At 37.8% G+C, this 17,006-nt stretch overlaps 2 protein-coding genes across 3 annotated transcripts; both read right to left on the bottom strand.

Moving 5' to 3' along the window:
- Positions 1-293: 293 nt before the first annotated feature.
- LOC113031205 (lysosomal proton-coupled steroid conjugate and bile acid symporter SLC46A3-like) lies at positions 294-8,165 on the bottom strand. 2 transcript variants are annotated; one of them, XM_026183182.2, is made up of 6 exons: positions 7,986-8,165; positions 4,802-5,004; positions 2,916-3,795; positions 2,160-2,243; positions 1,767-1,923; positions 294-655 (listed from the first exon to the last, which is right to left on the bottom strand). In XM_026183182.2, exons 2-6 carry the CDS (start codon positions 4,979-4,981, stop codon positions 547-549), a joined length of 1,410 nt encoding a protein of 469 aa, XP_026038967.2. In that variant the 5' UTR covers positions 4,982-5,004; positions 7,986-8,165; the 3' UTR covers positions 294-546. The 2 variants fall into 2 exon arrangements, with proteins under 2 accessions (XP_026038967.2, XP_026038968.2); XM_026183183.2 differs by lacking the exon at positions 7,986-8,165 and adding an exon at positions 7,829-7,966.
- Positions 8,166-8,913: 748 nt separating this feature from the next.
- Positions 8,914-16,999, bottom strand: LOC113031033 (solute carrier family 46 member 3). Its single transcript, XM_026182877.2, has 6 exons — positions 16,859-16,999; positions 16,086-16,289; positions 13,095-13,977; positions 12,144-12,227; positions 11,759-11,915; positions 8,914-9,859 (listed from the first exon to the last, which is right to left on the bottom strand). The coding sequence occupies exons 2-6, from the start codon at positions 16,278-16,280 to the stop codon at positions 9,742-9,744; spliced, it is 1,437 nt and encodes a 478-aa protein (XP_026038662.2). The 5' UTR covers positions 16,281-16,289; positions 16,859-16,999; the 3' UTR covers positions 8,914-9,741.
- Positions 17,000-17,006: the final 7 nt, after the last annotated feature.

The following is a 17,006-nucleotide window of genomic DNA, read 5'->3' as shown; positions in this document are numbered from 1 at the left end:
AACATGTTACTCTTTTATTCAAGTCTGTTAAAATGCTATTAAGGGCTTTCCTTCCTTATAGTTATTCCTTAGAATATTAACACTAAAGAAGAACCATGAACTTTTAAAAAATTTTGAGAAAATAAGGATTTCCTCAAAAATCCCTTCTGGCTTATGAGCTGAACTTGCTCCACTTGTTTCCAGGTGTTTTCATGTATACTGTAAATTCTGCTGACAGCTTTGATAAACATAATACATCAACAATGCGCATCTGGTGGATTACATAAATGATTGAGTTCTAGATAAACACAAACTTGATAGTCAAGATTTTTATTTAACATGTATCAAAACAGTATTAACATTAAATCTGATGAATTGTATGCATTTTTGTGAGTTTGTCTCGGTCTTCACCTAGTTCAAATATATTTTATGGTGCACATTAATATTAAATATTAACACAAGTTCATTGTAACTTAAGTTAACTCAACGGCAATCTACATTAGCAACACATGAAGCCAGAAAACAACAAAGACGAATCCAAGAAAAATCTTAGACCAAGAGTCTCAGTTAAGGAGGACTCTGACTAGGACCTTCAAGAGGGTTCTCCTCCTCTAAGATCAAAGGATTTGTCATTTGGGCTTCTTGGGTAACATCTACTTTCATCAGAACCACCGCCCTGAAATGAGAACAAACAGGTGTTAAGCAGAAAAAGGATATGGTACTATATTAGCAGTTCCATCCAACTGTGCATCCATTTTTCCATATCATCATGCTTTCTTAATACATATGTTCATTACCCTTCTGACAGGCACATGCCCAACATAGCTCCAAGAAACTACCAAAGTATGGCCATTTTTCCAATGTTACAGTAAGACATACATACAAAAGAGAACATCTGGTATATACACAGTGCTGTACACAGTTCACAGGGAACTACAGCAGACAGTTCCACATGTTTGATTTGGCAGATTTTTTTTGTGGCACTTGCTCTGGTTGATGCCTTTTATATAAAGCAGTTTGTCTTTTTCTTAAAAGACGCAATAAAAGCGTGTGTTTTTCATTTGATTTAAGTTATATTAAATAAAGCAATTGGTTCAACAAAGCTCAAAACTTTTGTTAAATAAAATAGACATTATGAGGATACTAGAGATGTATATTAACATGCAAAAGAGGAACTTGACCGGTGAGAAAAAGTTGGATTAGTAAGAGGAACTGAGTCCTCTAATTTCCAAGTGCCCAGTCAAGCAGAAATGCTTTTCTAGTCAAGTTAGAAAGCTTAAAACATTTCTGCCAAGTCGCTCTTAACAAGGAAACTGCCCCTTTTTGGTTTACTGAATAAATACACCGTGGTTAAAATTCAGCAAACACCTTCAGGTACTTTACCTCAATGACATACTTCTATTGACAAATAATGTCACATGAAAGCAGCCTTGAATGTACCACCGAGTTTTGAGGATGCTACATGTATGTAAAATGCTAAAACATACAGTGACACAGACATACCGTTTAAAGTTTACGGTGATTACAGCCTGTTTTTAGATGTCAATCATATACATTTCACCTCTGTAATATTCTTGATATTTAAAATTGAGCTATTTCTTATATTTTGAACTTTGAAATATATTGTATTATTTAATTAGTTCACTCAGTTACTGTTATTGTCTTATAATAATAAATCATTTTGTCACAACTCATGTACATCATCTCTGGTTTTTAGTCAAACTTGCAAAGGCAGTGGTATGATCCTTTGAAACTTTGTTACACTTAAGGCATAATTATTAGCTTACCCAATAACAGACAAAGGGATCCCACAGAGTCCTGCAGACAACAGGAACACAAAGCCAGGGCACCATGACACCGTAGCAGCATAAATACTGTTAAAGACTCCAGTCGATACCTTGTTGCTTATTATCTCCAGAAAGTACAAGAAGGCAAACAGGGCTCCTGTAAAATAAATAACAATCATAACAGTAACAACACCACCATGCTCAGAAGGTGAAAGGGTTACACAAACCCTAAAGATTAAGAGTTTAATTCTGTCAAATCCAACAGAAACTTAAAGTGCTTCGTTTTAAAGTGCACCCACAAGCTTCTGGAATGTGCCATCCTTCAATGGACTGACTCCACAAACACTCTCAGACATGGTTTTGTGGTTCTTGTAAAGCACTAAACTCACTCACCCTGCTCAGACTTTGAGATGATCTCTGACATCATGGCGCGCAGAACAGGGAAAGGCATTTTAGACAGAACCATTGATCCAATTGCTGGAGGGGAAAATGCATAACAGACAATTACTTTTTTATTATGCAAAATACTTCAGCATTATGATATAATTACATTGAAATCTGAGCCAATGAACATTTTAGATTTGTTTAATGTTAATTTCCTGTTCATTGATAAAGATGCACATCTCTTAGACAGCATTAGATACAAGAGGATTATGCAAAACAGTGGTAACTGAGGATTAAATTGGACAAAAACCCATTGGTTACTTCCAGTTAGTAATGCAGATTTATAGTGTTTGATTGAGTCTATAAATCTATACTGTAGGCAAAGACAATTCAGAACTTTGCAGCTATGATGCGTCTGCAGTTGTAATCGCATCTACCTCACTGATTGTGCAAATAGAACAATATTCTACTGGTGTTGACATTAATGCAGTTTTCCTCTTTTTGTAGCTCTGACAAAATGTGTCGACTTGAGAGCTAATAGATTTTGAACAGTTTTACTAAAAACCCAAGATGGCAGAGTCTTCAAACCAGCCTGCGAGTCTAGCATGATCAGCTTACTTTTACTCATCATGGCAGAGCAGCACAAACACATCTTGCTCAATATGGCAGGGTTTTATGGATATAAATTACTTAAGCAATTTGCAGAGTTCCAGTATTCTGATTGCCTAGTTAAGAGTGCTAAAATGTAAAGCCGCTCCCCCTCACCTACAAACATAAATAAGGTGGTCTCAGCAAACGCTGTCATCACCATGCTCATCACCAGAGACAGGATCCCAAACAGGACAATGAACAGCTGGGGCACATCACAGCATGTAAATAAGGACACTCCCACGAAGCTAGTCAGGAACACAGTGGTGGTCAGTGCTGAGCCGTAGCCAATCAAAATCTCAGTCCAGCACAGGGGCTTATTGAGCTCATACAGCGTTATCATAGAGACCCCACCAATATATGCAAAGGAAAAGCTGATAAAGATGACAATGAGGAGGGCCAAAGCAATTTTACAACTACGACTAGCCCCTGCAAGCATCTGGTAGACCCCACAGACCATCTGTTTTATGGCTGAGCGCTGAGGTGCCAAATCCATAATAACGACATCTGATGGAGGCTTTATTGTCTCCTCAAGGACAAAGACTGCATAGATTAGGCTCAAACACAGTATCAACGCAGATGTTAGGAAAGGCCAGTTAAATCCTGCAGTTTTCAGGAAGTAGCCTGTTGATATTGAAGCCCCGCCAGCCAACACGCCAATCATCATGTCTACTCCAGCCATGCGCAGAGTCTTCTTGCGACGGGTGTCACACAGGTCTGCTATGTAGGCAAAACAGCCACCCAGAAATGTGCCCAAGCCGCCACACAAAGCGCTGAGGATTGAGGAGCCAATGAGAAGGTAAATGTTGAGCTCAAAATAGGATACAGTCAGGTAGGCCAAGGTATTGATCAACATGCCAATCACAGGTATGATGATTGTGATTTTGCGCCCTGCTCTGTCGCTGTAGGTCACCAGCAAGAGAATGACCAACAAAGATGGGATTGTGCAGAGGACATCTGTGTAAAGGGAGAAGAGAGATGCCTGCTTCTGTACGCCCTAGAAATGCAGAGAGACACAAAACAGACTTAATTTTAACTGCAAAAGCAAACTCACCAAAATACAGCTTGGTAACTGTGTTTTTGGACACAGACATTTTTCAAGTTTTTCCTCTGTATAACCCCAGAGTGGATTTTAAAAATAAAACAAAGATTGTAAGTAAAGTCCAACTTTTAAGATTCAAATCATCTTAGAACTTAATTTAATAACAATACAAAATTCAACTGTTTTGAAATTACAGCCATTTTTATATATTGCCCCATTAACAGAGGGTCAGAAGCTGACTGAAAAGCAGCTTCACAGCCAGTATTCGAAGGGATGCTCCCTGCAGTTGATTCCAAGTGTTTCAAAGCCATCCATATGGATAAAGCATACTGCAAAAGCAACCCAAGAGTTTCTTAATACCAAGAAATACTGTCTTGAGATATTCTTCAGTCACCTGATCCCTGAGGTCAGAGACCCAAAAACAAGCAACAATTGAAGGTGGCTGCAGTAAGGGGCTAGAAGAGCATCCCAACGTGAGAAGAAACTGTATTTGGCACTCTGTGCTCTACAGTTCTGTCATTCATCATATTATTCTCAGAGAAGTATTAGGAATAATCCTTATTTAAAATTGTTATTGTTCAGTTATTTCAAAGTCTCTGAAATGGAGGACTCTGTATAGAAATGGTTGTAATTCCTAAATCGTTCATGCAAAAAAACAACATTAAATTAAAGCCAAAAGCAAATTCAGTTGAAGAAACTTTCACATGCACTTGTAAATTTCTAAGTAATGCTAGATCTTATCTGAAATGAGCATTAAATATGAATTTTCCTGCTACAGTATCAATGACAGTATTCAGTGCAACAGTTTTAAGAAAAGTATAATGCAAATGCAGCTAATGCTGATTTGTGTTTTACGCCACTTAACTGATGGCTGTAACTGTGCATGCCCTCATTTTATAGTAGGTCCTTCCATTTTTGGTACCCATGAATCCTACCTTGGAGCCAGAGATTAATGACAAACCTCATAACTGCTTGAGCTGTTGCTTGTTGTACATCTGGATGTGTCAGAGATGGGATAGGTGGTGTTTGTCATCTGCGCCCAGAGTCTCCGGTAAACATACTGCTGCATAAGTGGAGCATTGAGAAAATAGGAAAAAGTGCACAGGGCCATCACAGGCTCCAGAAGCAAGAGACGCTTCATTCTGAGGAGGGCTGGAAAATGTCCTGAACAAGAAACAAGGACAATGATTAGATTTGAACTCAAGTGACAACTAAAACTTGATCACTCCACATGCCTGAAGAAGGCATGGCCATTCTTGTACTATAGTTTAAGAAAAGAAAGCAATCTAAAACAGGTGAAACCAGTTGGTCAGTGATTTTATAGTGTTGCAACTGTACAAGACATAGGATTAAAAACAAAAAAAAACAAAAAAACAAAACAAAAAAGAAAACAAACCCCACAACAGTTACTCTACTCCACTAAAAACTACAGTTCTGATTCAATGTATAAGAAACTGTCTGCATGGGCAATATTTGTTTGATTGAGTTTGTATTTTATTTATTCAAGAAAACTGCATTACATTACGGATCAATTGTATACTGTATCAAACATTCTGTGGTATTCTACTCCAACTGTGCTACTTTAGTGTATATAGCCAGCATTCAGGTTTGTGCGATATTTGGAGATTATATCAAAAAGACTGTCACAGACTCACTGGTATAATATCTAACCAGAGAGCCTGGAGTAATATACCAACATGGTAGAAAAATACTGATTAAATATAGAAATCTTTAAATTATTGCTCTGTTTAAAAAAAAAAAAAAAAAAAAAAAAAAGGTACTTAGCAAGATAAGCACAACATGACTGCTTATCTTGCCACACACACACACACACACACACACACATACACACACAGAGTGTAAAAACAGTTCTTGACTTTTTCAGTACAAAACACAGAACTAAAACAGTTAAATACATTTTTCCCCTAATCATAGAATGCCGTTTTGACTCAGCTTTTCCCCTCAACTTGTGACAAGGCATACACCACACACACCATGCACCAGTGCCATATCAGGGAAACTGAAGAAGCTGAAACAGCACCACAAGAAAGTAAAAGTTCACAACAAAAGGTTGTGAACTTACCCAATGCTGGCTTCCTATAAGCAGCGTGAATGCAAACAAAGCAGCCTTAACATTGTGTTCTTGGAGGAGTACCCCAGTGTGCAGTTGCCACCAGCTAATCCCCAGAACTGACTGGTTTGATGTTAAACAACCAGACTTTAGAGACTAAGAGGACTGGAATGTGCAAAAATTCAATCGTATGTATAACACAACCTCAAACTAGTCCTTCATGAAATACAAGCGGGATATAAAACTAAACAAGGTCAAACATTAACAATTTGTACTATGTATTATCTCCAATATTAAAAGCAATGAAAGATATTACTGAGGAAAAGACAGACAACTATTTTTTCCTTCTGTAAAACAAGACAGATTTATACGAGTTTTTTTTCCCCTCCTAGTAGGAGTTTGCATTTACACATAAAGAAAGCCAGTTTTCCAACATGACATTTGGGCTAGTGATCATCCCAAAAATGACACTAATAGTTTGTGAAAGAGGAAGAAAGCTCTAAATCGCTTCATTCGTTGATTTCACAGGTGTTCAATCAGACAGAGGGAAGCACAAAATAAGTAAATAAAGTAGATCCAGAACGCAGGTTTAAGAACCTGAGTCAAACTTCAATCCAACATGAGAAACTCATTTTCCAGAAAATCTGAGTTTCTTCAGTCTGCCCTGAGTATGTTTAGTTTGTGCTCAGAGTGTGCATGAGTAATGAAACAAAGTAGTCATCAGTGGAGCTCCAATACGAGGATTCACCATGGCAACAAGAAAATAAAGGGCAGAGCTTCTACTTCAATCCAGTCTACAGAGAAATAATAATACATACCAGTGGATCATGACATTTATCTCAAAAAGACCAGGATGGGAGGAGAGAGTGATTTTAATTAGTGAGATCCACTTGATTTTTAAATCTAATCATTCCACTATAACCTGAAGGGATAAAACTCACACAGTAAGTGCAGATGAGGCAGTTTAATTATGGACATAAATTTGCTTCGGGTGCTTTGCAGTTGAGGTTCAGTCTTCACATGTTTGGACATTTATAGTGAGAGTGGGGGAGCAGCTAGATGAGAGCCTGCAGAGGTGGAACTATGCTCTGGAGAGAAGAGGAATCAATGTCTCTCAAACCAAGTCAGAATGTGCGTGAACGAATGAGAAGGAGACCAGTTTAACAGTAAATATGAAAACAATAGAGGTTGTGAAGGAGGACATACAGAGGGCACTTTGAAAGAAAATGCATGAATTAGGAAATGAAACAGCATTTGAGGCAGCTGCTTCATATCAGTTCGTCAAGTATGTGACACATTGACTAAATTTCATGAACTGAGAGAACTCTCAGGAGTGGCAATAGTGAGCAGGTAGGCACCAGCCTGGGAGCGCATTGGGTGTATAGTCTGCTGCCCCGATAAGTGACTCAGTTTAAGATGGCCCTTCTCTGGAGTACAACGCTCATTTCCCCTCATCTCAGTATGAACATACTCAGACTTGTACGCTAAACAGGCTTTTTGGACGAAGTCAACGATCAATAAAGTCAATAGAAGTTGTTCCGTTTGCTCGGACTGAAGAAAAGAATAAAGGTCAAACTAATATTGTTAACACCATCAATAAAAGGTCGGGAGTTCTAGCCTTGGATAGATTTTCCAATATGACTAAAAAAACTTAAACACTCATTCACACGCTATTGTCACGGGGTTGTTGTCACGGGGACATAGCAGCTGACGTCAGTGTACTTGCAGATATTTAGCTGTGAGCGGAGTGATTTGTCTGGCTTACTTTATCTAAAGACCGTCAAGCCAAGTGCTGCAAAATTCAGGTTACTTTTGGTATACTTGATAGATTCTGCTTTTGAATTAGAGCTTTTGACCTTACCCTGAGGTCAACGATATGAATTAAACATGGAGTAACTAAAGCACGCGGAAACTCACCTTGTCTAATTTCTAGTAAATATGGCACCGAAGCACAGAGAATGGTGGTAAATCCGTGGCGTTAGGTATCATGAGGTTTAATATGTGATAAATCTATGGTGAAGTACCACACCGATTGAATAAAACACGACCAGAATTTTACCAAGTGCGGCCTTACCTTTTTTAGGACGTTGGAAAATGGACACTGCCAGTGGGCCTCCTGCCTGACAGTAAAAGTGAACCAGGCAGGTTGATTGGCCAGCCAGAGTTTCTGGAAATTAAAGTCCCAATTCAGTTCACCTGTGAGGCCGGCTGGCTGTCTGAAGCTCTCTGACGAGTTTTTTTTTTTCCATGTACTAATTTCATATAGAAAAAACCTAACATCAGGTGACCTAAATGGGACTATGTTAGAAAACAGTACACTTGCAATAGTGGTGTACATATTGGCTATCATATAATTTACAGACATTCAGTAAGCAGGAAAAAGTGATGAACTGCCAAAGCAATTAGTAATGCTTCTATGGTTTTTAAGTGTCTAATATCTTGATTTAGATTGGTAAATAGACTGTAGTCAATACGAATTATGGAGGAGCTATAAAATACAGAAATGGCCTGTTTTACAAGTACTCTGTGTTATTTTACCTACATTATAATTAATCCGGTCCTTTTTGGCCAATATATACAATATATTTTTAAAACTGTGATGTTATATATTACAGATCTCTCTTGAAAAAGACATTTTTAATGTCAATGACACTTTTTACCTGGATAAATAAAGGATGTGTAAAAGTAACCTCTCCCCCCCCCAAAAAAAAGTGACAGGAATGTTGAATGAATGAAATGATTTTTTTTCTGCAGAATCACATTGTGCTGGGATTTAGCTAGAAAACTAGAAACGATTTTTTTATGTTTGTTATGAAGGTCACTGGGTATAGAAAACAGTATTGCATTTAAAAATGTTCTTAGCATTTCATCTCCATCAGAAAAAAAATCCTACATATTTATTAAACATCACCTTGTTTGATACAGTTTTAAGAAGATAAATGATGTCGTGCTGATATTTAGTTGTGAATTTTCAGTCTGTATTAAAATACAGAAGCTTGGCCCACAGTGGTAAACATTTTTTATTTTTATTAGACTGTTGCGAATATTGTGTTGACACAATAATTAAGACTATTACACCCAAAATGTAGTAACTTAGCTACAACAAAACCTGAACAGAGGTTGAATCTTACAAACTTCAGGTATGTAGTGGCATAATTGTGCTGGTGCTTTCTTCTTCTGTTTTTCTCAAAAACCAAAGTGTGAAAGAAAATCCCACAACACTTTCCTTTATTTAGTTTGTTGATATTCTCCAGATAATTGGAAAGGTTTTAATTGATAGTATGGAAAACTGAGCTTTTCAACCTGGTCGTACCCCGAGGCAAGCAGAGACCTAATAAGTGACCAATTCAGTCCACAAGGTCTTCGGTTTGGTCATAATACAGAGTGGTGGGTTGTTTCCAGAAAGAACTTTAGTCCTCATACTTTGAAATGATTACCATAACTCTTAGTCCCCTTTACCATTTGTGGCTTGGTCTTTTACCTTTTCCCTGAGCAAAAATGTGATGTCAAGGTCAAATTTTATTTGCTACATTAAAAAAAAAGAAATAATATACATTTAAAATGTATCCATTCAAAATGTTTTTGAAAATGTCATTGTCATGGTCAGACTTCTACCTTCAGACCTTCGAGATTTCTATCAATTTTAACTGGGGTTGTTAAACCTGAGAGGTAGAGAAATCTGTTTACCCATAACTCCAATAAGCACAGCAACAAAGGAAGAAAATGTAACCTATATTAAACACCACATAAAATAAATCACACACACACACAAAAAAACAGAACAAATCTTAACAAGCAAGGTGCTGTTAGTGTTTGGTAGTCCTGGCGTCTCAGGTAAGAAGAGGGCTGTGGTCACTCTGATCTTGGACAGGATTCTCCTCCTCTGAATTGAAACGCTTTGGCCTTTGGACCTCTGTGGCAACATCCACTCCTATCACGCTCACCATGCTGAAATGAGGCGGAGAAAAGGGGGATGATATAAGAGCAAAATAGAAAAGGGAGATACATGTCTGCTAAAGCTCAACATAAACTGGCCAACTGTTTCTGTGTCCGTTTCTTCCATTACATCTCTAGTAGCCCTTCTTAAGATTACATCCATACACTTTCTACAACTACCAACGTGGTGGATATGTATATTTAAGGGGGGGGAAAAAAATCCCATTTTGTACCATCTGCTACATACAAGACTCATCGGCTTCTTTTTAGCAAATAAGCACAACAACAACCAAACCACATCAGTTTCATTTCAGTGCTGACGTGGCTTGAAAATGCTACCACTCTATGCACTCAAAAGGAAAAATATAGTCTCTTGTTGAATTCAATTAGTTGTTCTGTTGTTAGACAAAATTGCTAAACCAGTGCTTTTGTTATTCTATGAATAGCCGCTAAGTAATAGGAAGGAAATGTGACAACAGCTTTATTCACTGAAGGAGTTTTTCACTACACCCCAGTGCAATAAAGTTCAACAGGAAAGAAATTCAACTAAACTTCAGTTGAATTAAAAGCAAAGCCAAGGCTGTAACAGCCCAAAAATCAAATCGAAGGGATACTATGCATGTCATGAGTTATAAGGGAGGACTTCTTTTGTAAAAGGAGTTGGATAACGAATGAGGAACTAATTCTTCCTGCTTAAGCAGAACCACTTCCCTTTTCTAAATAACTGATAAACAGTGACTTGGCAGCTTGTAACTTGCAACTCCATCCACACAGTGCAGAGTTGTGAAGTCTGATCTCACTAGAAATCTGATCACAGATCACCAAAAAAAAAAACTCACATGCCTTCAGTCAAACTGAACATTAACATAATCCAGGACAAACAACATACAGGACAGTGAGTTTTGGTGGTAGATAATGGCTTCTGTGAGCAATGCATTAAAAATACACGGTAACATGAACAAAAGTAGCAAGACCTGAGGTGAGTAACCTTAAACTATGTCATGTGACTGATATTTATGACATAGTAAAATGAATGGAAACTAATAATGTCTGGGAGGTACAGCAGGAAATTAGTTTGGAAATGTATTACTCTACACATCAATTATAACTACCAGCTCAGAGAGCGTAACCCTGGTTACTTTTATAGCTACAATTCTACAGCTAATTGCATCACAGCCATTAAGTAAGTTTCTGTTTCAAAAATAAAACGGTTATGAAAGGCACAATGACTAAGGTTATACCTTTATAGCTGGAGACCTTTATTCCCTCCCGACTAAAATTACAGTTGGGTAATTTTAGTTGCAATGGATAAACTTAGGAGTCTGAGGCGTGTTGTACTGTCAATGATTGTCATCACAAAGCCCAAACAACATGCCTGTGTGTGCAGCCCTTCTCCTCTAGGTTAAACACTGGTGACTGAACAACTTTGAACTAAAATGACAACTGCTTATCTGCAATGTCTCAAATTGGACATTGCACTAATTTTCTTCACCATCGGCACAATGTGCAATTCCCTTGTATTCTTATTTATCCCTTTGTATATTCTGTATTTATATATGTCTCTGTAATTCTATCTGTGTATATATGGTATATTTCTGCTCACATTCTGTAACTTCTGTCAGTGCTGCGCTATTAGAAACCGAATTTCCTGGAGGAACCCACCGGAGCGATTAATAAAGTTTTATCTATCTATCTATCTATCTATCTATCTATCTATCTATCTATCTATCTATCTATAACTACAGTTTGAAGTGGATCAGATGAATGGGTTTGAGTAAGGCTAACTGGCTGAAAAGTAGGACAGTTTTCCCAAATTATTAGTAAGATTGCAATTTGCAGTAAAAGATGCAAAAATGCTGGCCTGGCTATTTTAAAGTTGTGGGAAATCCATTGGCCTACTTATTGACTTACCCCAAGGCAGTCAAAGGAATCACACAGAGTCCTGCAGATAACAGAAAGACGAAGGCTGGGCACCACGCTACCGTAGCAGCATAAATACTGTAGAACACTATGGACGATACATTATTGGACAAACTTTCCATAAAGGAAAGACAGGCAAACAGGGCTCCTGCAATAGAGAAAAAAAAATCAGAAAAACAGAAAAAAATAAATAAATCTGCAGGTCATAGGGTTACTAACTTCTGGTGTATAGTTTTAAGATAACCCTCTGCTAAATTCAACAGAAACTTGGAGAGCCAAAGCTGCTGGAACAGGCAATCCTTCAATAGACTCTGGCTCTACAAACACACTCAGACATGGTTCTGTGGTTCATGTAAAGCTCTGAAAAGTCACTCACCCTGCTCAGACTTTGGGACAATCTTTGACATCATGGAGCGCAGTACAGGGAAAGGCATGATAGACAGTAGCATTGGTATCCTCACTGTGGCAAATGAAAAACAGAAGATCAGCATTATATAATGCATCACACTGTAGTTTTAATGTAACTGCATAAAACTATACATGAGGAAATTAATATTTGCAAAATTGTTTAGTTACTTATGAAAAAAGTATGTTGCATCTATAAATGTAACAGATGTGTGTTTTCAATTACGTAGATTGTTGCAATAAGATAATTAAAGTAAGCAAATGAGCGATAACATAATTACACCGTTTATAAGTTTACAATGCACTAAAAAAATTAGGAGTCTCTAGTAGTAGTTGTGCACCTTAAAGCCACCATAAAAAGTCCTATTCTGTCAATTAGTAATCCAAGTCACTAGCATGCAATGTATTTTGGGGGTGCCATTTCTCTGTTTATAATGCCTTATGTGCTTTTTCTGCAAAAAAATAAAAAAATAATAATAAAAAAGAGCACACAAGGCATTTCTACTTCCTGCAGCTAAAATTGTCCTTATGCTTTTTAATATGACACATTCTGCGTTTTTACACCCAACCATTTAATATCGTGCCCACAATGAACACTGAAACGGGCTTTGGTTGATGCATTTTTCCTCTTTTCATACCGCATATTAAGACAAATTCTACAATAGATCAATGCAAAACACTAAAAACTAAATTTGTGTCAGAAACTATATATAAGCAATTTCCTAATTCAGGGTGTTAAAAACAGATACAACTAAACTATGGACTTAGTTCATGGCACACCTTGTTAAAAAATAAATAAATAAAAATAATTATATAATTATTTTTTTTATTTAAACAAACATGGGTTAAAAAGTATTATCTCTTCATTTTATGTACGAGTCAAAACTACTGTACATTCCAATAGTTGCATTTTCCTCCTCACCTATAAACATCAACAAGGTTGTTTTAGCAAATGCCGCAGTGAGCATGGCTGATACAACAGACAGGATCCCCAACAGGACAATGAGCAGCTGGGGCACACCACAGTATGTAAACAGGGACACTCCTGCAAAGCTGGTCAGGAACACAGTGGTGGTCAGTGCTGAGCCGTAGCCAATCAAAATCTCAGTCCAGCACAGCGGCTCACTGAGCTCGTACAGTGTTATCACGGACATCCCTCCTACATATACAAAGGAAACGCAAGTGAAGATAATAATGAGAAGGGCCAGAACAGTTTTCCACCTGCAGCTGGCCCCTGCAAGCATCTGGCAGACCCCACGGAGCATCTGTTTCATGCCTAAATACCAAGGAGATCCATCTAAAGTAACGGCACTAGTTGGAGCCTTCTTCACAGTCTCCTCAAGGACAAAGATGGCATAGAGCAGGATCAAAACGAGCATCAGTGAAGAGGTTAGGAAAGGCCAGTTGAATCCCACAGTTCTCAGAAAGTAGCCTGACGATAATGCAGCCAGTCCAGACAACAGGCCAATCATCATTTCCAATCCAGCCATGCGATATGTCTTCTGACGATCATCCTCGCACAAGTCTGCTATGTAGGCAAAACAGCCACCCAGAAATGTGCCCATACCACCACACAGAGCACTAAGAATTGAGGAGCCAAAGAGCAAGTAAATGCTGAGTTCAAAGTAGGACACAGTCAGCAAAGACAATGTGTAGATCAATGTGCCAATCATAGGCATGATGATGGCTATCTTGCGTCCTCCTTGATCACTGTAGGTCACCAGTATGAGAGTGACCACCAAAGATGGGACTGTGGATAGGATGTTTGTGTAAACGGAGAAGAGAGATGTCTGCCTCTGTACCTCCTGCAAAAGCAAAAAAAGAGAGAGAGAGAAAATGTGGTTAATTGTAAAGCCCTTTAAATTCTGTCAGCTTGCATTTATGAGGAATGCTAGATGTCCTCAGCTCTCCTCAACAGCAACTCTTGAACCTAAATTTAATGTTAACAGGAGTCCTGGAAGCAGTGCAGGGGTGCACAAATAGAGGATGTTGAAGGAGAAGATTTTTTTTTTGGAGCCAGATCAAAATATCTTGATCATACCTTAAACAGTGGAAGAATTAAAAAAAAAATGTAAAAACTAATTATTTTCAGACATTTCATAAGAACTTTAATGTTCAGGACTAAAAGGGGAGGTGGGGGGGGAAAAAAAAGCTTTTTATAATACCACAGGTGCTGTTGTGGCCATTTACAGATAACACAAGTTTTGTCCTGTTGTGGTTTTCACTTCTCTTTTATGTGTAATTCTCATTCTATACATGCATGTTAAAGTAAAATGACATTGTTCCTCATAGAACAATGTCTTGATGCATGCTTAATCATCCTCCCACTGAAAGGACTATGTCCAGATGAACACAATCAACCTTTTGGGGCTCATAGAACAATACTCTTTTACATCCTTGTTACAAAATTGTTTGCTTATTGCAAACATCCTACAAATAAAAAGATTGTACCATCATATCTGTATTCTGTAAGATTATCACTTTTTAGCTATAGTGTAGCTACCACAGTATGTGGGTATCTGTATGAGCACAGACCTGTAGTCATAAGAAATTCTTTGCACGTCACCTTATTGCGCTAAAGAAATCTTTGTAACCCAAACTGTGAAAGAGAGGAAGTTAAAAGTTTATGGGAAAAATGTATGAATAAAAACGTTGAAAATAGACATGGAACTAGTAATGCTATTACAAGTTCTAAGTAGGCAACTTGTTATACCGTACATGTAGGGCTGTTCGATATAAGATATATATCGGATGGCGATATAAAAATGTCTATGTTTCATTTTACGCTATTGTTTGTTTCGTGGTGTAATAAACTGTTTATGGCAATATTTTTTCATTATTTTGATGGTCACTGTAGTGGCTATATTAATTTCTTAAAGTTCTCTCTTTCTCTTACATTTAATATAATCACACTACAGACAGACAAGCCTTTGTGGGGTTTTTTTTGCCTTGTCCTTAGCAACAACGAAGGTAAAACCACCGCGTGTCCGCTTGTTCCACATAAACCTTTTACAATAAAGCTCAAGATCCTGTTGAGATTTTTCAAAATAAACTGAATTACGTGAAAGATGCCGAGTGTTTACGGGTAAGAAGCAAAAAAGAGCCGTCAGGTGCTAAAAAATAAACCTTAGACTCAAACGTTAGAACAGGCTTTTCCCCGCAGCACGCTGTGTAATAAATATTCAGAAAGAAAACAGCGCCAGTTACAACTTATGTCTAAAAATGTATAGTTTCATGCATCAGTTAAAACACTCGACTCCAGGTAGGCGACGTCCAGCTGGAAACACTTCACGCAAGTCGAGCTGCCCGAGATTCACAGAATTTACACAAAATGTTACATTTTTTGTGATTTATATCGTTATCAGATGAGAGATGTCTTAATATCGGGATATGAGATTTTGGTCATATCGCACAGCCCTACGTACATGTACTAGTTATTATTACTAGAGTACTGTGCGAAAGTTTTAAGCAGTTAAAATGTCTCACACAAGACCATCGGAGGCATCTGATTAGTGTACAAGTCATGCAAATTAACATAAACATACGGAGTCATTAGGAACTACCTTCATATTGATAAAAACGTGCAAATAATCCAGAGTCATAGTCATAACATGTCAGTCTGTAATTAATATGTAAGAAACTCACATAGAAGCTCCAGACAGTTTTTTTTAGATGATTGAAACAACGTGCCACCCAATACCATGAAAAGCTGTTGACCTAAAAGAATCTGTGTCTTGGTTTAAAGGTAAATGTTTGCACCAAATATTGATTTTTTTTCATGGCATTCATTCTTAAACAATCCTTGCTATATTCAAAATGTTTTTAGTTTTCAGTGTGGTGGGAAAAAAGAAAGAAAATAAGATACTCCAAATTTCAGGAATGGATAACACGCCTTTAGTGATTAAAGACTAACCTCATTATAGTGAGACTGGTTGCTGCTGTTGCTGTTTGCCACACATCTGGAAGTGTTGTCAGAGCTCAGGTAAGTGGTGTTTGTCACCTGCAGCCAGATTCTCCTGTATGCATACTGTTGCACAAGCGGATAGTAGAGGAAAGTGGCAAAAGCATACAGGGCCACCACCGGCTCCACGAGGAAAAGCCTCTTCATGTTTAAGGGCTAAAAAGTATCCCGTGAGAAGATATGAAAGACAGTTGATAGTTAGATTTAAGCCTGAACACAGGTCACAAAAATTAACAATACACTGCACTGTCAGATATTTAAAACAATCAAATACAGCATAATACACAGCTATTGTTGTGGTAAAAATTCAAATGAGAATATCAAACCCAAACTTCTAAGCACATTTTATTTTGCTGAAACTTTTGGATCTTTAACAGTCGTGAAAACAAGTAAACAGGCACCTCCAAAAAACAACCAAACAAAAAAACAAACAGACAAACAAACAAAACAGAGTCTGGTAACAGAGAGTCGATTTAAATAATAAGAAAGGATCTGCATGGAAGCAAACATACTTTATTTGTTTGGTTGTTTTAGAGACATTGAACTACAACGTCGATAAACAACATATCCTGACAGGCTGAAACATTACATAGAATAGTAGACAATCTAACGACGTTCCTGCTTGACAAGCTGGAGGAGATCCCACCGGAAGATAGCAGATGAGCATTAACCTTCTCTAGCATGTTGTGAAAAACAAGACAGTGCTACCTCTGTTTGACGCCTACCTGTTTAAAAAATCGTCAGGGTCACATACATCACAATTACTTATGCCCCGGCTAATGTTGTTTATATGAGGAAGGTCGGAGCGCTTGTTTTATACAGAAATGTCAGAGGTTATGAAATGCCGACGTCCCACCTCTAGGCACACACGAT

Source organism: Astatotilapia calliptera, chromosome 10 (assembly GCF_964374335.1).
Source record: "Astatotilapia calliptera chromosome 10, fAstCal68.1, whole genome shotgun sequence".
In the NCBI taxonomy this organism is placed as follows: Eukaryota; Metazoa; Chordata; class Actinopteri; order Cichliformes; family Cichlidae; genus Astatotilapia; species Astatotilapia calliptera.
Note: the sequence above shows the minus strand (reverse complement) of the source record. Positions and strands in the feature narration are given on the sequence as shown.

Bases quoted from the DNA above. Each gene is read 5' to 3' on its own strand.
- LOC113031205 (XM_026183182.2), bottom strand. From the start codon at position 4,981: ATGAAGCGTCTCTTGCTTCTGGAGCCTGTGATGGCCCTGTGCACTTTT. The intron at 3,796-4,801 runs GTTTGTCATTAA...CTGCATTTCTAG, and splicing joins ACAGCTCAAGCAGTTATGAG to GGCGTACAGAAGCAGGCATC. The intron at 2,244-2,915 runs GTGAGGGGGAGC...TTTCCCCTCCAG, and splicing joins CACCTTATTTATGTTTGTAG to CAATTGGATCAATGGTTCTG.
- LOC113031033 (XM_026182877.2), bottom strand. From the start codon at position 16,280: ATGAAGAGGCTTTTCCTCGTGGAGCCGGTGGTGGCCCTGTATGCTTTT. The intron at 13,978-16,085 runs GTTAGTCTTTAA...TTGCTTTTGCAG, and splicing joins ACCAGTCTCACTATAATGAG to GAGGTACAGAGGCAGACATC. The intron at 11,916-12,143 runs GTGAGTGACTTT...TCTCTATTGCAG, and splicing joins TGTCCCAAAGTCTGAGCAGG to GAGCCCTGTTTGCCTGTCTT.